Source organism: Clupea harengus, unplaced genomic scaffold, assembly GCF_900700415.2.
Source record: "Clupea harengus unplaced genomic scaffold, Ch_v2.0.2, whole genome shotgun sequence".
Taxonomy (NCBI): Eukaryota; Metazoa; Chordata; class Actinopteri; order Clupeiformes; family Clupeidae; genus Clupea; species Clupea harengus.
In genome coordinates this window covers 66,068-87,500 of record NW_024879701.1, presented here as the reverse complement: position 1 = coordinate 87,500, position 21,433 = coordinate 66,068, and the positions used below count along the sequence as shown (strand labels likewise).

General features: G+C 43.2%; 3 protein-coding genes across 4 annotated transcripts; 2 read left to right on the top strand and 1 right to left on the bottom strand.

Moving 5' to 3' along the window:
• Window positions 1-2,257: 2,257 nt before the first annotated feature.
• LOC122129920 (mitochondrial import receptor subunit TOM20 homolog) lies at window positions 2,258-7,414 on the top strand. Its single transcript, XM_042704648.1, has 5 exons — window positions 2,258-2,568; window positions 3,622-3,668; window positions 4,125-4,206; window positions 5,652-5,794; window positions 6,635-7,414. The coding sequence occupies exons 1-5, from the start codon at window positions 2,448-2,450 to the stop codon at window positions 6,677-6,679; spliced, it is 438 nt and encodes a 145-aa protein (XP_042560582.1). The 5' UTR covers window positions 2,258-2,447; the 3' UTR covers window positions 6,680-7,414.
• Window positions 7,415-7,488: 74 nt separating this feature from the next.
• Window positions 7,489-11,729, bottom strand: LOC122129919 (RNA-binding protein 34-like). Its single transcript, XM_042704647.1, has 11 exons — window positions 11,489-11,729; window positions 11,215-11,374; window positions 10,858-10,973; window positions 10,383-10,596; window positions 10,096-10,155; window positions 9,966-10,009; window positions 9,610-9,693; window positions 9,433-9,490; window positions 9,178-9,220; window positions 8,586-8,704; window positions 7,489-7,928 (listed from the first exon to the last, which is right to left on the bottom strand). Exons 1-11 carry the CDS (start codon window positions 11,512-11,514, stop codon window positions 7,581-7,583), a joined length of 1,272 nt encoding a protein of 423 aa, XP_042560581.1. The 5' UTR covers window positions 11,515-11,729; the 3' UTR covers window positions 7,489-7,580.
• A 183-nt stretch (window positions 11,730-11,912) lies between these two features.
• On the top strand, window positions 11,913-20,205 carry LOC122129918 (tubulin-specific chaperone E-like). Of its 2 annotated transcripts, none has more exons than XM_042704646.1 (17): window positions 11,913-12,067; window positions 12,566-12,703; window positions 12,803-12,887; window positions 13,426-13,593; window positions 13,960-14,045; window positions 14,278-14,377; window positions 14,978-15,080; window positions 15,263-15,339; window positions 15,479-15,571; window positions 15,785-15,849; window positions 15,955-16,019; window positions 16,568-16,720; window positions 17,941-18,094; window positions 18,774-18,842; window positions 19,205-19,264; window positions 19,771-19,862; window positions 20,065-20,205. In XM_042704646.1, exons 2-17 carry the CDS (start codon window positions 12,574-12,576, stop codon window positions 20,158-20,160), a joined length of 1,596 nt encoding a protein of 531 aa, XP_042560580.1. In that variant the 5' UTR covers window positions 11,913-12,067; window positions 12,566-12,573; the 3' UTR covers window positions 20,161-20,205. The 2 variants fall into 2 exon arrangements, with proteins under 2 accessions (XP_042560580.1, XP_042560579.1); XM_042704645.1 differs by lacking the exon at window positions 11,913-12,067 and adding an exon at window positions 12,121-12,230.
• The last annotated feature ends 1,228 nt before the right edge of the window (window positions 20,206-21,433 follow it).

The following is a 21,433-nucleotide window of genomic DNA, read 5'->3' as shown; positions in this document are numbered from 1 at the left end:
CACACACACACTCAGACACACACCCTGACTATGATGTCTATGTGTGGATGTGTGTGTGTTAAGAGTGTGTTTGTTTTGCAGTTCTGTGAGTGCGTGCGCATGTGTGTTTATGTTGCCAGTGTGACTGTAGGTTCCGACGAAGACTTTTCAGATAATCAGCCCAGCTGTTAATGATATGGTAACTACGACAACCATCTGTACTCTGCTGAGCTGCCGGGAAACGCCTAGGTGCTCGCCCACCTGAACCACAGCTCAAGGCTCTCCACTTCCACGCAGAGCACACTCAATGACAGTGACAGTGCACCTACCCAGTGCTCCATGAGTGTGTGTGTGTGTGTGTGCGTGTGTGTGTGTGTGTGTGTGTGTGTGAGAGAGAGTGTGTGTGCAAGAAAATGTGTGTATGTTACCAGTGCGCGTGTATGTGCAAGGTTGCACAAGCAGGGTTGGGAAGGTCATTTTTTAAATATATTAGGTTTCAGATTTCTAGTTACCCTGTAAGAAATGGGACAAGTTAGGTAACTAATTTGATTTCTTCATTAAAGTAATCTAACTTTTCACGTTTGATCACTTTTAATTACTTTTTGATTGGCAGATGAGAGATGGTGCAAATTCAAACAAGAGAACCCATCCGTTTTTTTTAGACAGTGTAGTTGTATAACGGTTTGTTCTTACAGGTTAGAAATATTTTATAAATTACCATCTGGGATTTCCATATAGGGTTCTGTGCAAGCATTTACGAAGTTCTGGAATTCTCCATCTCAAACATGAAAACAAGGTTATTTAAACAAACAATTCCAAGATGAGGCTGTAGACCTAACATCCAACATCCTACCAATACTGCCCATGATGCTAGGTCCACATCAAACGCGCAGTCGTAGAAATACTGAAGAACGAAATATTAAGGCAAGGCAGACGTAACTCTGTAACATGTCACTAGTTACTCCCCAACCCTGTGCACATGTGTGCTTCTGAAAGTGTGTCAGTTTGCCCTGTGCGAGTCTGCCCGTCGGCAACGATCTGTGTTAAGTCTTTGATCCTGTCCTCACCTCGTTGCCAAGGTGGTCTATTTTAAGTCAGTCTGGGACCTTGCTGCTGATGGCGGCCGCCCATCTGTTCAGTGGGAAGAGCTGGCGCAGATGAGGCAACCTCTCTGTGGCTCTGTGGTGACAAAGAACATCTATTCAGGGTGCTGCCCCGCCATCCCACACCACTTCACCCACACGCCCTTTGAACACATAATGTTAAATATTTGAGTGTATCTCAATAGCATCTCTTCTCAGTGATGACAACCTTTTATTTTCGGCTACTGAGAAACAGCGCAGAACACATTCATATTCATATTCATCACAAAACGGTTACCCAAAATGATCTGTATAGTCTAGCTAGTGTCTTAGCACAGACAGTGGGTTAATGATGTAAGAGAGGAATACTGTAGCATTAAGTGAAATGTTTTTTCTTTCAGGGCAAGCCATGCACACACCCACTCTTTAATTTGACCTTGTGTGCAGCTGTGGTCTGTACAGGCAGAGCGCTGGGAGCAGTTAAATAGCCTCTCCTTTTTTTTTTACATGCCTGGGGGAAAGTATAGGCTTTTACCAAACATTTTACTCAAGCCAAAGGTTGCTCAGGATAACTTTCATGGTGAAGCGTTGCTGCGATCTAGTGGGAAGCGTTGGAAAATAGTATAACGCTTAGCATAGCAAAGAGAAAGAAAGAACTACATTTGTATAAAGAATGAAAGAGATGAAAAAACAAAAGAGAGATAGATGAACAGTGTTTTTCATATTGGGATGTCATGATTCCCCCCCTTCTACTCTACATGACGTTCACCTGAGGCTTCAAGCCCACCTGTGCACAGACAGTATCCAAATGGTCAGTGGACTACTACTGCCATCTCGTGGTTAGTATGATTTACTGCCTTCTTCACGGAAAACGTGGGGAATTATACTATTCTCATAGTCACTTATTTTATTGTGTTGTAGAGTCGTCACCAAGACAAACATATTCTACTAACCTAATTTTATTTTCACATACCCGCCCTAACTGACACAGTCATGCATGTCATATTTTCATTACTGCATGTTTGGCGGATTGTAATGCAATTATTTATTGCATAAACGATTGTCCATATTTATGTTCGCAAGCATTATATCAATATGCAATATAAGAGACTTCAAAAGTGCGACTAGACAAACGGAAGTAACCTTAGTGTCTATGAACGTAACCCCGTAATTTACGTCAGGCATTCGCCGAGGCCAGCTCATCTGTCACTTCAAGGACAACGTTAACCGAATGGGGTCTTTTCCAACCGTGGAGGAGAACTCAGATTGTCTCACGGTCATGTAACGTTATTGTTACGGTATCTAATATAAAACTTTTACCCCTATTTTTTGCCTTGGTACCTCTGCGATACCAAGAAGCAACAGCGGGCTCTGGCTTCAACTGTGATGGACAGCAGAACGAGTACCATCGCCGCCGGCGTGTGCGGTGCGCTATTCCTGGGTTACTGTATCTACTTCGACAGGAAACGAAGGAGTGACCCCAACTTCAGGCAAAAGCTTCGGGAACGTGAGTGTTAACCTGTCCAGCAAAACCCGATGGGGGTGTCTACTTCACAGTACCCATGTACTGCTGATCTCGTTAACTTTCTCAGTTACAGGAGGTATGGGAATTCCTGTACATATGGGGGTGTGTGATAGAGGTATCCGTGCTAGCTGCTAATGACTAACGTTGCCTCTAATGCACGAATGAGTGCCTCTCCAGCTAGTTGCGACTTGCGTTAGCTAAATCAGAGCTAGCTAGCTTGCTTAAATGTCCGAATGTGTCACCTTCAGTAAATACGCTAGCTGTCTTGTTGCTAAAATGTTATCGCTTCAAGCTAACGGTAGCATGTCCACAGTTGACATCAGGATGGGTCTACCTCCCACCTTCACCCCATATACATGTACTTATTTGTCATCTGAGACAGTATACCGGTAGTCTATAAGGACTTTGTTGACGTATAGCAAACTAGTTAACATTGGGCTACTAATTAGATGCCTACTGAATCGGGAAAAATAAATTGTTTCCTTGTAAGTAAGCTACTCAGCTACTCAATTTCCAACTCAAGCCCGTAGAAGTAGGGATCATTAAACAAACGCCGAAAAATGTTGATAACATAACTGTACTTAATTGTTAACCTCTTCCTCTGTTGTTGCAAACAGTTTACATAAAGTAACACCAGATAAACCCCTGTCCCTCAACTAGTCATCCAGGATATGCCCTATGTAGTTCTGTGTACCGGGCTGGAATACCCTGCAAAAAAGCTTTTATTATTTATGTCAACTGGGCTGTTGGTGGTGTTGCTACTTTTGGAACAGAACTCCTTATTGCTGATTTGAATGAAACATGTCATAATGTGACAAAGCCCTGTCTCTCCCCAAAACTACCTAAATCTGTGCCACTAATATCACAAAACAGCTACAGATTTATCACACTATGAATCATATCCACATTGAACTTTCAACACTATAAAGTTGTAAGACAGAGACTGTAGGCTGGGTCGATATTAAGCATTTGTTAAGATTCACTGATCCGTCATTTGGACCCTGCCTCATAATGTGCCATGCTATTTTGTTACAGGGAGAAGACAACAGAAGACCTCCGGTGATCAAGCAGGGCTGGCCAGGGTAAGTTGGCTTCCTAATGGCTACAAGCACTGAATGCGAACAGTAGTGGTCTCACTAGCTGATGTGTAAATGCATTGTTTACAAAGCATGACGAATGTTTATTATTGTGTTCTAATTGAAGTACAAGCCAATGCCAACATAGCCTTTTTATTATTTATGGTTTCAAAGCTCAAACGAAGTCAGCCATCATGTATTGATTGTTTGTGAGGCCATACTTTTACACTAGATTTAAAAAGCATTAAAGAATGTGAAGCATGTAAACATTTAGTTTCTTAGAAATTCCATGTGTATAACTTGGTTTGTGAGGAGCACCATAACGTGCTGTAGTCAAACAGGGTAAACTTCATGGGTGGTAGTGTCTGAGTTACACACTTTCCAACTGCGTGCCTACTGGTCACCATGGTAAAGTGGTGTGTGTGTTGTGTGTGTGTGTGTGTGTGTGTGTGTGTGGTTTAGTTGCCCGACCTGAAAGATGCCGAGGCCGTTCAGAAGTTCTTCTTGGAGGAGATCCAGTTGGGAGAGGAGCTGCTGGCTCAGGGTAAGACCCCCCCCCGTCCCTCCTCCTCTCACACCCTGTCCTAACTACATGCGAGCGTCCGACTATCGCATTGCTCACTGCAAGTTAGGACATTTCAATAGAAGACAAAGCAGTCAAACTGATTTTGTCTCTGTATAGTAAGGACACAGTGTCACTCAGCAGTCAGCAGACCCAGCTAACACGTAATTTGGTAAACTACAAACAGGGGGACATTCTCTACTGGCCCCAATAGGCAATGTCACCCTGTTTGTAGTTTACCAAAATTAAATGCGAACGAGATGCAGAATCTGGTTTTGGAGACCACGTTGTTACCTCACAAACCCTATCCCATAAGGGAGGCCCATTTAAGATGTTAACCGGATTAAACACTCTAATTCTATGGTTTGGTTGGAACTGTAGACTCAATCTCTAGGTCTTGATGAAGTTGTTTGAGATTAAACACAATCTGGTTCTGGTTCTGGAGACCATCTGGTTCTGATTCTGGTGTGGACCCTATACCATGAATCCTGACGTGTGTTGGATCTCTAAACTCAATCCGAATCCATCCTGGTCTTGTCTGGACCTGGCACTCCTTGGCTCTAACTGTGGACATACTGCTGATGTAGCAACTGTATGGAATCTGTCAATGACTCAGTATTTTACCCATGATTCCAACGTTGGTTTCACAACTGTTTGGCTAAAAGCTTGTTTACAACTTGCCTTTGCATGAAGACATCTAACACCTGGTTCTCACAAACAAGCTTGACTTGATAAAGGCAACACACTCCATGATTGCATGATATGCATGTTTAGAATTTTTTTGCTCAGATTTCACTGTGGGGATTGATTGACTTTGTTGACATTCAGATTATTTAGATGACATCATATTCCTTGTCCTAATGGTTGTGTACCCGTAAGAAACACTCACAACACAACAACATGTGTACCCATATAGTACCCTCCCCAACAACTGTGATAAAGGAGGATTATTTCGAAATCCTGATAAATACGGACTTAAGCAGTTGGACAACATTGATGTTCATGTTATTTTTATTCCATCAGCTATCTCCCCTTGCTGTGTGTGACCTATCCAAGATTATTTTGTACACTACATTTTACTGAGGTGTTTGGACATAATTGTCATTCATATTTATATTGGAGTCATCTGCCTTACCTTGGTACATGTGTTACCATGTAGCACCACCTCTGACCCCTTGAGTTATCCCCCCACCCCAGTGGAATATTATGTTTTCATCCAGATATACTTGAGTGTGGGACACAGGTTCAAGTCTGGCCTGATGTCATTTCCCAATCCTCTCCCCACCTCTTCTCCTCCTCGCTTCCTGTCATAACTTCACTGTCCTATCCAAATAAAGGCATAAAAAGCCCCCCCCAAAAAAATTAAAAATAAATATATATACTTGAGTGTTGTTTTTTTATGAACCTGCCTCCCCTCTTTCCCCCAGGTGACTACGAGAAGGGTGTTGATCACCTGACCAACGCCATCGCCGTGTGCGGGCAGCCCCAGCAGCTGCTGCAGGTGCTCCAGCAGACACTCCCCCCGCCAGTGTTCCAGATGCTGCTCACCAAGCTGCCCACCATCAGCCAGGTGAGACCACACACACACACACACGTCACTCAGCCCACACACACACACACACGTCACTCACTCCGCCCAAACACAAATCACTATATACCAGGAAAGGCCCCATACCCCACCCCCAAACAACTCACCATTAATTAGGAAAGACTCCACACCCTACCCTGTGGAACCACACATTAAACACAAAGACCTGCTGCCCTAAACCCTCACTCACCCCACCCAACCCTCCAGTCGCCAGTAAAGATCTAACCCCTCCACTCCCCACTGACCAGGACATACCCCTCTCCCTACCCCAAACAACTCCCATTGACATGGAAAGACCACCACACCCGACTCAGAGAAACATCCATTTGGTTGTGAGGGGGGTGGGTTCCCACACCCCAATTGAAATTGCCCACCATCTGTGACCCTTCTGAAACTACCAGGCTGACCAGTGGTGCTTTGATGACAGATAGGATTGGTTTGGTAATCACACCACTTAGTTAAGCTAAAGTACTTAGTAATTATGTACAAACTTTTACAACTTGTAAAGGGATTAACGACATATGTGGCTGTGAGGGCCTTATTCATTCAGATGAAGTTACCAGATTATTTTCAGATTATTTTCTATGTCTTTAGCCATAGCTTGGGATCCAGGTGTTATTTTTTTCTTTTACAGCACCATCAGTGTCCAAGTCCTTTATGCTTTTATTATTCTGTCTTTCAGATTATCTTCTATGTATTTAGCGATAGCTTTGGATCAAACTGTGTTTTTAAATATAAGATGTGTTCTTACTTCTTTCCTTTAAGCTATTCTAAGATATAATTTCTTATGCTTTGTAACGCGATTTGTTTCTCTCTTTGTAGCGTATCGTGAATTCCCACACCTCTCCTGATGATGATGTGGAGTGAGCAGAATTACCTCCTGATACATGATCAATGTATCTGATTTATAAGTTTTTATTTTCCCCCTCATCTCTTCACTGCCTCCCAAGATCCTCACAAATTGATGAACCCATCCATCCCCGTCTCCTCCCAACACCCCCACAAAATATAAAAGATCAGTCCATGGACGTAACACTCATTACGAAGTAGTAGGATCATGTTGAGTTGCACTGTTCTATCTGAAGGTCTTAACCTCCCCTATGGTTTGTACTTGTTCATATGGATGTCAATGGATATGTCTGTCTTTCGCTTCGTTTAAGAACAAGTGTTTTGACACAAACTCCACGATTGCTACTGTGACAGCCCTGTACCATATCAAGGGGCTAGTTTGAAGTTTCTGTCATTCTTTTGTCCAGTGACATCAAAGAGTGCAATACTTTCTGCCATATGCATGAAGTTGTGGGTCTGACTCCCACTGCCAGTTCTACTCCATGGTCACCATAGCAGCTGTTTACATCATCTTTTTTTATTACCAGGACAACGATGACTACTAAATACCGGTCATTGACAAATAAGAACACATCTGTGAAAGGAACACAGACTATGCTGGCCTTTGTCCAGCTGTTTGTACTTAAGTTATTAGTTTGAACACGGCAAGGCATTTGAGTGTTTTCTCTGTAGGAGGACTTGTTATTGATGGGTCATGTTAAGGAACGTTGCCCTGTTTTTATTTTTACCAAAAAATAAAGGATTGAGCTGAAACCCCTCTGTTTTACTGTTGATTTTGGTGACCTGGTAAAAAGTTACTGCTGAATGACTGTCTCAAAAACCAATGGTTATCAGTGACAATGGCAGTAATATTTTTGCCATCTTTACTCATAAAACAAACAAAAAAAAGAAAAACCCAACAGAACCAAATGTGACCACCTCATAAGTGGAGGTCCACTTTTTTCTTCCTGAGCTTGGATTTCTTTTTCTGTCCTTTCTGCTTCTTGGCCAAGGGGTCGGCCATTTCTCCTTTGAAAGTCGAGGGAGACGTCTTCTGCTGCGGGTTTCTCTGGAAGGGCTTCTTCCCGCCACCAACTCCAGGCTTGCCCGGGGGCCCTCCCTTCAGCCCTTTCTTCATGGGTCCTTTCTTCCCTCTGCCTTGGCCCTTTCCACCATCTGAGGCGGCCCCTTTCTCATCCTGGTCTTTGACTGACCATTTCACACGGATCTTCCGCTCGCACAGCGTGGAGGCGTCCAGCTTCATAGCCAGCTGAACCGAATCTGGACTCTGGAGGGAGATATACATATATATTTATGTGTGTGGGGGGTATATATAAATACATATATATATTTATGTTAGGGGGGGGGGAGTGTGTATATATAAATACATATATATTTATGTTATGGGGGGGGGGTGTATATATAAATACATATATATTTATGTTATGGGGGGAGAAGATAAGCTTCTCAAAGGTAAGTGTCACCCTGTTTGCACATAGCACATACCTCTAACGGCCCAGTTGACACTGATAAAAGCATGCTACTATGCTAGCTGGTTCTGACCTGAAGCACAAAAGTGCATAGACTAAATGGCTAGTGGGAACGACGTGTGCTTATCCGTCCTTCACATGATCATATACCATCAAAACTAATTTGAAGATTATACCAAAAGTAGTTGCTCATAAAAAGATGCCTCAAAAAGTGGTTTAACTTTAACTGACCTGTTTCCTGACAATCTAAACCTACCTCTAAAGAACCTTTGCATCAAAGAATCTATGCCTTAAAGTGTGAGAATTTAGCTAAGGTCTCCTCCTCCCTGTTGGGCTTTAACTCCATGCTTGGTTGAAGTAGCTGATCTAAGAGACCTACAGTCTGCATATAATCTGCTGCATCATCTGTGCCTCAGAATGTCAAATACTCCTCATAGAAAGGCCGTTCCTCTCACCTCAAACAGCACGTAGCCGAAGCCTTTCCCCATTCCCGTCTCTCGGTCCCTTATGAGCCTCACGGCCTCCACGGGTCCACAGTCCTCAAAGTGCTGCCTCAGGGAGAGCTCCGCCACGTCTGAGCACCGGCACAGGAGTGATGGCAGGATTTAACACGAGTTACTCCTCATCATCATCATCATCACAGGGAACTGTGCTATTGAATTACTCTACCGGTGACAAGGGGGAGCTCTGCCAATGGATTACTCTACTCTGCTTACTGCAGGGGAAATGCTGCCAGTGTATAACTGGGCTGGGGAGAACGGACATTTTTTAAATGCCAGCTGACTGTGCCATGTTGACTAAGATCTTTCACAATTGGACAATGCATTGACAGAATAGAACTTGAAACAGCAACTTCCCAGGGGAAAATAATTTCTGCAACATGTGGTACAAAACTTAGTTGCATTCAGACCAAATATGACTCTACTACTCTAAAATATTAGTCTAAAGCATTAGCTGGACAACCGCCATGTTAAAGACATATAATACAAGATGGGTCAGTTATTGATGAGACACTTGGAAAAACATTGCTTTTAAAGGATAGCTTACCATATGGTAAATTGCCAACAAATATAGATCTCTTGTGATCATGCTGAAAAGAGAATAAAGGAAATGTATTTCAACAATAGATGTAATGTGCACTTCTTTGTGCATACAACAACATTTAAACAACATACAGCAACATTTAAACATGATCTTCACAAGGACATATGCTCTTGAAAAGGAAGGTGTGCTCTAGATCTATTAAGTGCAAAGCGTTCTAAAGAGCACATCATTTCTGATCCGGTGCTACAGCAGACTTACTTGTTTGGAGACTTTGTCCACTCGGATGTGAAAGTCTTTCATAATCTCCATCCCATTCCTGTAGGGGTTCATAATGCCATGATGCATAGTACCACCACACTGAAGCTCTTCCATCTTTGTTATGTATTAAAAAAGAGACCATATGCGCAAGATATACACTCCAGAAATCATTGGTACCTTTTAAGCGCATTCGTTGCACCCTCCGTCTCTTTGAAGACGATGTAGGCATTGACATTTTGCTTTTTGGGATGAACTTTCCGTCTGAGGAGAGAACCAGACAAAACCGACAAGGTAGATTTAGCTTTGCTCCTAAAGCAATTCAATTTGAATCATCAGCAACAAACAACATCAGCAGAATGAGAGAACAATAATTACCACTAAAGCACACAACAACAACAACAACAACAACAACAAACACGGAGATGACCGTAATAACAGACCAACAGTCTCAGGGAAGCTGTACTTCTGTTAGCCAGACATAAAAATCGGGCAAAGTATTTCACACACAAAGCAGCTGTCTGATGATCACTTACTGAATGGCAGCTACTTTGCGAGACAGGGATGGATCCTCCCTCGCCTGAAAAACAGGAATGCATTTAGCACAAACAGATGGAGGTGTTTCATAGTGTCACATTACATATGGACGATATGCCAAGTACATACCACTGAGCGAAACCGGATTGATTCGATGGGCCCATGTTCTTTAAAAATGGAACGTAGTGCCTAAGAACAGACATCAAAACGTGTTATTTAGGACGCCAATAAACAGACATTCCTCCAAAGCATGACATCATTCATTAGCTTAGCTGTTCTTAACAGATGTAGATATCTTTTCCATGGTGGGCCTTGCATCCAATACCTCTAGCAGTGTATGTGTGTTTTGTTATAAACTATGCTGTTATGATCAAAACTACATCAAACTAATTTGAAATCAAAACTGAATGAAGTACCTCTCTGGTGCAACTGACAGGGAGGTTGCCCACAAACACCGTCCTTTTGTCCTTGACTCTTTCGGCGGCAAAGTCCTTAAAGGTCTTTTTTTTAGCAGGCTTCCCGTCATTGCCTGTCTCATCTTCGTCCTCCACCTTTGGGGCTTTCCGCTTGGGTGCCTTGGAGGCCTTTTGCACGGTGTCCTGATCGTCTGCGTTTTGTAAGGCACTTTCTCTGCACAACCAAAGGAGCAAGGCAAGGCCAGGATAGATTGAGTTTCGGAATTCCGCATATGACAAGACAATGTCTGGATAACGGTACAGTGGTAAGGTAAAGGGGTTTCAAAACTTATCAGCCATTTTTGAGACATTCCCTACTGAACAATGCAAGCACCCACTCTACCATATTCCTAGTAGTTGGGCATAAGACCACAGCGGTGTTGGCTGCTTTTCTACTGACTCTTGTGCTTTTTTTAATGTCTGTAAAGTCACCCACCTGTCGTTAAGTTTTGATTCTGCTGCTGATTTAGGCTTTTTACTTTTCTTCTCTTGCACCTTTACAGGGACCGTTTTTGCAGTAGCATCTTCAGCTTTGGCAGGCTTGGGTTCAGGCTGAGTTGAAGAGATTCGAACAATGTCAAGCAGGCGGATTTGAAATGAGTGGAAGCAAACAAATAAAGAAAGAGCGACACAGACAGTCACAATGAACTAAACCTGGAATTCCTCATAATTTCTTGTTTGCGAGCTTTGACGGTTGTCCTCTAAGCCCCATGCTATGTGTTTTGAGAACTCTCTTGAAGAGACTCTCTTGCACGCAGGTGGAGAATTGAACTAGCTACAATAGGATACTTGCCTTTGGCGCAGGGACGAACACTACAGTGTTGGTTGTGGAACTGGTTGAGAACAACGCAGACAGTGGTTCCGAGCTAGTAGCAGACTTGTTGGGGAACAAGCAGCCGGACACTTGCCCCACCACGTAACTGGTGGAATCTTCGCCAGCCTCGTTTGCATCACTGTGAACACAGGCAGACTGAAGCATGAAGCAAAGCTGGCAGGCAGAAATAAAGCGATTAAGCTAACGTTATGCGTCTGATTAAACACCAGACCTAAAGTTAAGTGATAGCTACCTCTTTCCTGCAGATTTCTCTTTCATGACTCTCCTCGGGCGTTTTCAAGACCCTTTTCCACAGTCAAAGTTAACTTGTCCTTCTTTTCGATTACTTATTCCATATAAACTTCTTTTAATAAATAATTCAGAGTGATCCAACACTTAGTAATAAGTAGGTTATTATCTCGGTGGGCCAGAAAACCATACAGCAAACACACGTTTTCCAACAAGTCCAACGTGAGGATTGATCGGACGGTACAAAACCTAGAGAAGAATAGTTCCCTAAACAGAGCGCTTCTGGATTACATATGATCGCTTTGGTATATTTCATTTTATTATATATATAACGAAAATAATATTAACTGCATTATGAAGTGACCCTTGTTGACTGCTAATAAATATTCAAGTGATTTAAACCAGGCGGCCAACCAGAAGGGCCTATTGAGGACGGACAACTTTGTGTGTAGGACCACTAAAACGCCACTTCCTGTTATTGGTAGTTGACAAGTTGGTAAAGCTATCTTAGCCTTTACTGTCTGTGATATAAGCTGTTTCTGTATTAATGTTAAAAAGAAACACCTAAGAACTTCCGAGTAAGGTAAATTAAGTTATTTTACTCTTTTCCGTTTACAGTTATTAGCACCATTATATTGGGCCACTATGTCTCCACCAGTCAATGACTGCCATGGTGCGTAGAATTATTTAGCGTTAGCTAACGTTACTGGAATAGCAGATTAATCAATATAACTTCATGCCTTATGGTAGGTTAATTTATCAGTAACACCACTCTGAACTTTGTGTGTGTTCAGACGAGTATGTATTGTTATATTGTTGAATAGGGTTTAGGAATTACGCAGTGATGACGGGCAACTTTTACAGGATATCAGCTACTGAACATAGGTGGTGAAATGAGTTTGTTTCATATGTTAACGGTATTTCCAACGCATCAGGAAATCAGTTTTCCTGGCTACACCTTGTAAATGTCAGTTCATTTATTCACCAACGAGTCAGCACGAGCCACGGTTCCGAAAAGGAAAGATGCTTCAGACATTGCCACACCCACTCCACTAATACCTTCTTCTCTTTTTCCAACTAGAACTTCCAATGCGAGTCAGGGACGGAGAACAGTCCACCATGGAAGATGCGGTTCCCGTCGATGCTGTTGGCAGACGAATAGTCTGCGACGAGGAGCGGGCCACTGTGCGCTATGTTGGCACAGTGACTGCAACAAAAGGTTCGCTTTAGCCCATTGGTCAGTCACAGGAATATTAGTCTCTAGAATATTGCTACTTCATCACGAGTCGTTAGGTAATATGAATGCCCCTGGTTATAGGCATGTGGCTTGGCGTGGAGTGGGACAATCCAGAACGAGGCAAACACGATGGCTCCCACCAGGGTGTCGGGTACTTTACCTGCAGGTAATCTAGAAACACCACTGAACACATCCAATGTGTCATCCTCTTGTTTCCACTTATTGAATTTGTTAAGTGATGATTGAAAATGACAGTGACAAAACCACAACGACATAAATTAGTCAGTGATGTGAAACTCAAGATACCGATTCTGTATCCTTTCCATTCCACGTATAATGTTTCTCACAGAAACACACACAAATCAAATTACTCCAAAAAAGCACTATAATGCTTGTGAGTCTAGTTTATTCACACACACGTTCCCAATTGAATCGCTACTTTGCATATTAAATAAAATAAGATATATTTTGCCACAAAGCACAGATGTATTGAGCTTTCTGCACCACAGCGCCATCTGGATCTGGTGGGGCAGTAATATAGAAACGCCACTGTCAGTGATATGAAACTCAAGATACCGATTCTGTATCATTTCCATCCCATTCCAAGTATAATGTTTCTGCTTGCGTCTGGTTGTGGATTGCGTTCTTGTACACAGAAAGACCTGAAATGTGAATCTTCCGAATGCTTTGTCCTCTCCGCGCAGACACCCCACAGGGGGCTCGTTTGTGCGTCCCAAAAAGGCCAGCTTTGGGGTGGACTACCTGACGGCCCTGAGGCTGCGCTACGAGAAGGAGCGGGAGGGGGAGGAGATCACCATTTCCTCTCGGACACTGGAGATGGTGGGCTTCCAGAAGCTCACCAAGGAGCAGAGGTAGGAGAGAAGACAAACAAGATTTATGAGTGTGACAATCGGTGTCCTTTTTTTAAAGTTTATTTTTGCATACTTACTGTTGTAGTTAGGTTTAGTATAGTAATCCTATAATGAATTTATTGTTAGAGATTTTAAGAAACTTTTTAAGTGCTTTACCTCTATGATGTAACTTCTGTTTTAATGCAACACTATGCTACAAGTCCGACCACCCTGTGAAAATGTAAAAAAAAAAGAAAAAAACTGTATCGCATGTTAGCATGCTAGCAAGCCTTTTATCAGTGCCAACTACGGTGTTTTTTGCATGTCTTTTCAGTAGATTGTTCGTTTTTTACCAAAACTCCTAACGGCTGCTTTAAATCTTGACAGGGTGGAAAACCTCAAAGAAGTGGCCCTTAGGCACTGCGAAATTTGGGGTACTGCATCTGGAACTGAAATCAGAAAGACCACACCAGGTAGCCCTGTTTTATTTCATAATGCGTTGAAGCTACAGTCAGCGATTCTGCCAAAAGATTGATGATATTTAAGCTAGATGACTAAGGGGCTATTCACTGAATCTGACAAAAAGCGTATTGGATTACAGTCGTGAACTGTACCTTTAAGCAGCTTTGCTCGTTGCTGTCGTCTTTTTTTTTTTAGAGAATTTATTTGTTTCTGATTGGCGGCTGTGCTATTTGCTTTCAACAGATGTGGAGCTTCTGGATCTTTCCCAAAACCTGCTAAGCTCGTGGGAAGCACTGGCGGCCATTACAGAGCAGCTGAAGGAGCTAAGAACACTTCAGCTGGGGTAAGGGAATCAGTGAACGAGTCCATGCTTCCATCCATCCATCTCTTCATCCATCCTCACATCTATGAATCCATCCACACACTCGTCAAACCATCCAACCGACCAGGTTTCCATCCATCCCTCCATCAGTCCCTCCATCCCTTTATCCATCCTCACATCCATACACCCTTTTATCCATCCATCCATCCGTCCATCCACTTTTCAGTCTTTTCTCCTAACCATCCTGCCACTTAGCCACCTTTCTGTATACCCTTTTTCTATCCATTTTACATTTACATTTAGTCATTTAGCAGACGCTTTTGTCCAAAGCGATGTACAAGGGAGAGAACAGTCAAGCTACGAGCAAAAGAGACCTAGTGTAACAATAAATACTATTTTACATAAGAAATAGAAAAAAAGTGCAGGAATGTAACTGCTGTACCACTATCCATTTATCTATCTATCTATCTATTTTCCCATCTATGAGTGAGTCAGTGCTGTAATATTCCTCCATGCATTTACTTATCTGTGTTTTCTGTTTACCTTCCTTTCGGTCCATTTAGTTCTCTGTCGTTCTTGCCATCTCTCTGTCTCAACTGCCCTCCTCCTCCATCCCTGCAGGTACAACAGGCTGACGGTGCCCTCTGACTCTTCAACTTTGACCCATGCCTTCCCCAACCTCAGGGTCCTGGCCCTCGCTGGCTGTGCCATCACCTGGCCTGAGGTAGACACTAGTCTAACCCAATGATACTCACCTGGTGTTGAATCCAGCTACATTCAATTCAACCAAACGATACGTGCATGGTGTTAAATCCAATTTTATTCAATGTGTATGATGTTAATTTAAGCCCAGTGATATTCAACTCTATTTAAACTCTATTTTAACTCTGTGTAAACTCTGTGCAGGTGCTGCAGTGTGCTTGTATGTGGCCCCGTGTCGAGGAGCTCTACCTCAGTGAAAACAACATCACTGAACTACAGCGGTAAGGCTCAGAGACTCCACAGCAATGTCTGTTTTTTCATTCAGGTTTTTTCTGCTTCAGTCGTGCTTTTACTTTCATTCATGTCTTTTTTTCTATTATTATCATTAATTGATTATTATTAATTTTTTTTATTTCCTAGGCCTGTTGATGTTCTTCAGTCCTTGACCCATCTAGATCTTTCCAACAATTCCATAACTTCAGAAACACTGACAGAAATAGGCCACCTCCCCCGGTAAGAACAAAAAAAGTCACCAGGATACCAGTAATACAGGATCTGTGATTAGTTTATAGCTGCTCTTAAACCACTTATATGACCAGATGTTTCAGATGTTAGAAGGTGCTAACATCCAAATACATATAATAATAAATAAATATTAAACTAAAAATGAATCTGTGCTACTCAACAACTATTTGGCCTGACTTCCATTTCACTGTCTGTACACAGGCTGGTTACACTAAATCTCACAAATACAGGCCTGACTGTTATAGAGTTTAACGATGTCCCACCAGGTAAACTCAAATATGCCATTTTACTTCTGCTTCAGCCTTGTTCAATTGTGTGTACTGATAGTATGAACTTAAATATTTACTGTGAGCTTCTTAAATATCCCTCAGGCTCCAAAACAGCTATGTTCCCTGCACTGCAGAAACTGTCGCTAATGGACAACAAGATTGCAGAGGTAAAAACAGCTTGTAGGTATTGCGTAATATGAGCTTATTTCACCTTTGTCACCGTTGTTAAGCAACTCTGTGATGCAAATTGTATTTGTGTTGTTGTTGTAAGGATCACAACCCTCTCTATGCTCTTGCATTCTGTTTTTGATTTAGTTTCGTGCCTCTCTGTGTCTCCTTGTTTTCTATCCTCTGTCCTTTACTCTTTTTGGCCTTTCGTTCTTTCTATCATCCTATCTTCCCCCATTTTGTCTCCCCCCCTTCTCTCTGTCTCTTTCCCCCTCTCTCTTTCCCTCTCTGAATCCCTCCCTCCCTCTCTCTCCCTCTCTCTGTCTCTCCCTCCTTCTCTCTGTCTCTCTCCCTCCCTCTCTCTCTTTCCCCCTCTCTCTCTCCCTCTCTCTGTCTCTCTCTCCTTCTCTCTGAATCTCTCCCTCCCTCCCTCTGTCTCTCTCTCTCTCAATTCAATTCAATTCAATTCAAAAAAGGCTTTATTGGCATGACTGCATACAATACAACGTTGCCAAACGTTCTCTCTCTCTCTCTGTCTCTCTCCTAGTGGAGGGTGGTGAATGAGCTGGAGAAGCTGGCAAGTCTGGTGCATCTCATACTACAGAGGAACCCGGTGATGGACGGGGAGAGGAACCCACAGACCGCCCGCCAGCTCGTCATCGCCCGCGTGGGGCAGCTCCTCCAGCTCACCGGCTCTGAGGTGTGTGTGTGTGTGTGTGTGTGTGTGTGTGTGTGTGTGTGTGTGTTGTGTGTGTGTGTTGTGTGTGTGTGTGTGTGTGTGTGTGTGCGGTGTGAAAGGGAGCAGTAGAAAATCTTGGGCCTCAAATATTATTGAGAACAAGACAGTGAAAAAGTAACCTGCGAAGTTCAGTAAATTTAGTGGCACTGATGTCCAATCCCCACCACTTAAAGGGAGGAGAGGCCTCTGTGCAGAACTTGATGAACTAATAAATAATCCACTGTATGCTCTTATCTCATCTCTTATTGTATTTTGAAAGTTGGGCTAGTCATGACTCTATTCTGTTCTATATTAGGTGCATTCTATATTCAGAATGCTGTGGTCTATTTTTTAAGTTTCTGAAGAAAACATTATCTAGGTCATAGAGTACTTTAATCCCACACTGTAGTCCTCTTCAGCCCTGTTCAGTGTGTTTGGAGCTGAACAGCCTGTTGAGACTCACTCGCCCTGCACTGGGTGTTGTAGTCGACACATACTTCATTCTTGGGTTTCTCTGTGGAGTGTTCTAGAACACGACAGCTGTGGCTATGGAGGGAAAGCTGAGAGGGCTGACCTCTGGAACTCCACTGCCTCTGTGACTCCTGTGCTGTAGATTAGAATGCTTATGAAGGCTCCATTGCCTCTGTGACTCCTATGCTGTAGAATGCTTATGAAGGCTCTACTGCCTATGTGACTCCTATGCTGTAGAATGCTTATGAAGGCTGTGTCTGTGGACTTGAGTGGGCTTTGTCTACTTGGGCAGGGAGTGGAGCATTACTCAATTCATCCATTCATGTGTTCATTTGTACATTACACAAATGTTCACTAATGCTGTGAATACTTACTTAGATACATACATACACCTGAAATGTCCATGTTTTCCATGAAAACATACTTGAAATGTGTTTGAATAGAAAATATATAAAAATTAGTTGGACATGAATAGTCACTGAAAAGGTTAGAAATAATGTTTTTTTTTATTTATTTATTTAAATAATAATTGTGTCCTTCAAACTTTTGCTTTCGTCAAAGAATCCTCCATTTGCTTTTTTTTTCAAAAACAAGGACATTTCTAAGTGACTCCAAACTTTTGAATGGAATTGTATGTACACATATTGACACTCTGTCACACACACACACACACACACACACACACAATCACAGTAAATCATGAGCCATGTTTTCTATGTGTCCCCTGTTAGATTCATTCTACTGATAGGCGGGGAGCAGAGCTGGACTACATCAAGACGTTTGGGATGCAGTGGCTGGCGTCTGGGGGACACTGGGAGCCAGAGAAGAACCACCCCAGCGCCGACTTCACCACACAGCACCCGCGCTACCTGACCCTCATACAAAGTGAGTTATGGTACAGTCCAGTGCACCCCTATGCAGTTGTGTATTCATGGTACATTCCAGAATACACATGATATATTACAAACATTTTGAGGTTGCAGCCAAGGCCACTTTCACTCTCGGAGAGATTTAGAGAGCTCAGAGCACTCTGGACATCATCATAAAATGCAGAAAATAAAATCTGTAACTGGGAGCTGTGGCGCAACAACAGCATCCAAACCATGTATGGGTCCGAGTAACCACTTGAACTTGTGGTCATTTCCCGATAACCCCCTCTTTCGCACACACACACACACACACACACACACACACACACACACACACACTAAAGACAAATCTGTTCAAATCTGTCCCCATATTTTCCCTAAATAGGCCCTAATCATCCATTTGATTTAAAATTTTTGAAAGGGTCAACCTGCCTTGACCCCCATTTCGAGCAAGGGTCATTGTGTTAATGTGAATGGCACCACTCCCCCCCACACACACTATTATCATTAGTGACACATCAATGTATTCATTCTTTCATTATAAGTTTGGGGCAAAGTATTGAACACCCAACATCTTTAAGAAGTGGATCACGGTGAAACAAACAAAGTGGGGAAGGAGGAGGAGGAGGAGGAGGAGGAGGAGGAGGAGTGGGTTGGCGTGCAGGGTTGATTGACAGCTGTTGTGTCGTCCGTAGAGTATGGAGCACCAGAGGAGTCTGAGCTGAAGCCTGAGATACCCTTCGCTCTGAAGAACCAGCTGCTGAGTAAGACACACACACACACACACACACACACACACACACACACACACACACACACACCCTTATACGTACGTGCACATACGTACACACACACACACACACATACTCGCGCACTAACTCACACTCTCACTCACTCACATTCTCTCACACACACACACACACACACACACACACACACACACACACACACACACTCACACACTCACACTCCCTCTCTCACATACCCTAGGTGCAGAGGATGCTGGGCTTGGTTCACCATAGGCTTAAATGTGAATGATCAGACAGCTAAAGGATGCACTGGTCAGTTTCATATTACTCATTAGGCTGTGAAGTTTGATTCTGACATGCTGTTTTTGCTGTCGCAGCGCTGACGTTTGTCTGTCCTGATGACATGGACAGGAAGCCGATCCAGAAGAAGCTCCCATGTAACTATGACGACAAATTTCATATCTTTACAGATTAAGTAATGACTGCTGTTTAATGAGGCTGCAGACATGGCAAAGGTTGTTTGGAGAATGTGCCATGGATTTCTTTTGGTCTTTTAATTCTTAGAACAGTTGGGAGGAGGCCCTGATAAGCAATGTTTCTTAAAGTAACACTATGGGTAAATTCGTCAGTGTGTTGATGACTGTGTTGGTGTCGTGTAGGTTCGATGGTGTGTTGATGACTGTGTTGGTGTCGTGTAGGTTCTATGGTCTGTGTCTGTGTGTTGATGACTGTGTTGGTGTCGTGTAGGTTCTATGGTGTGTGTCTGTGTGTTGATGACTGTGTTGGTGTCGTGTAGGCTCTATGGTGTGTGTCTGTGTGTTGATGACTGTGTTGGTGTCGTGTAGGTTCTATGGTGTGTGTCTGTGTGTCGATTACTGTGTTGGTGTCGTGTAGGTTCTATGGTGTGTGTCTATGTGTTGATGACTGTGTTGGTGTCGTGTAGGTTCTATGGTGGTCCAGAAAGTGAAGGGTCTGCTGCACAGACTGCTGAAGCTTCCAGGAGCGGAGCTACGGCTCAGCTACACCTGCTCACGGGTAAGCCACACAGAGTTCAAAGGTCACAGTTCACTTATGCAGAGTTCAGAGTAATGCTTATACTTAGTGTAATACTTTCACTTGCTTATGTAAGTCCAGAGTGTACTTACTTCAGGCTCATCTGAGTTGCCTTAAACAGACTTACATCTCTCTGTCTCTCTGTCTCTCTGTCTCTCTGTCTCTCTGTCTCGCTGTCTCACAGATGGAGGGGATTGAGATTGAGATAGACAATGACCTGAAGACTATGCAGTTTTACTCCGTAGAGGACGGGGACAGTGTCCTGGTGCGCTGGTCCTGACTGACCCCAGCTCACATCACCGCTCTCCACACTCCTCTCAAAAATGCCCTTCAAATGAACTCCTGTCCGACACTGGCTCACCAACCACGGGCACCAGACAACTCTGTCGGGGAAACGTCATCGTCTCGCACTTTCGCTCTCTCGTCTCTTGCTCTCTCGCACTGGTGATTTAAGAATACTTAGAATAACACTGCTCATGTCGTACCAAGAGTAAGCACTCTTATTAGCCTTTTTGAAAGCACGCCAGTGGGCTTTCTCATCCAATCAGGTGTGAGGCAGAGACACACAACAAGTCTCTCAGCTGACTCATTGATGAGGAAATCACCCTGGAAACATCTTTCGGTACCATAGCTACCACACCCTAAAGACAAGCTTCCACCCGTTGGTTGGAGACGAGCTGCACGCTAACATGATTGGACGTCTCCCAGGGATGGTGGACGAGCTCAAAACTCAAATGCTTACACTTCAACTCAAAGGCACAATCTTTAAGCTGTCCCCGGGCAGTACCATGTGAGTGTGCATTGTAATGCGTCATAATGTATATTTATAAAGAATGCGATACGTATACCTCTGTGTCAGTTAACAGAAAGGATCATCGCTGTTAGATGTCATCACAGTTACGGAGAATGCGCACTGTAAAGGAGCAGATTCATTCATGTCAAATGCCTTCCGATGTCATTCCTTGTTAATAAATGTGTGTCACATTTTGCTAAGTGTCCAGAGATTCATTACCCGAGTGGAACACTAGGCGGCGCCCCATGCTCGCCAAACTGGTGGTCTGAGTGCGGTTAGTTTCCAACACACGTTCATAAAGTATGACAATCTGATGCAGTCAATTAGTATCTGATAACTGTTGGTGCACGCTGGTGAAAAAAAATTAATTCTCATATAAACTAAAGCATAACTGAACTCCAGCTATAACCCTTGACTCGGTAAGTAGTTTTGGACCATTTTTGACTTTTTCTCTCCTTAACTTATTTTTTTAAATTCTGTAGCAAGTGCAAAATCTCAGATGACGGTTTGGTTAGAAAATATAATGAAGTTATAATCCAAGTGGCCCGCCTGAGGCCCAGTTGCCATTTCAACACGGAGAGTAAAAGGCCACCAGAGACATCTGGCGAGTTCCTCCAGCAACACAGCGCTTTGATGTATGGATAACACCCGTTTTGGTCTGGGGCGACTGGCAGCATTCCCAGAGGAGAGTGCAGAATGTGTAGGCCTACCTCACATCAAGTCTGTAAAACACTAATTAACGAGGTTGAACATCATCGCG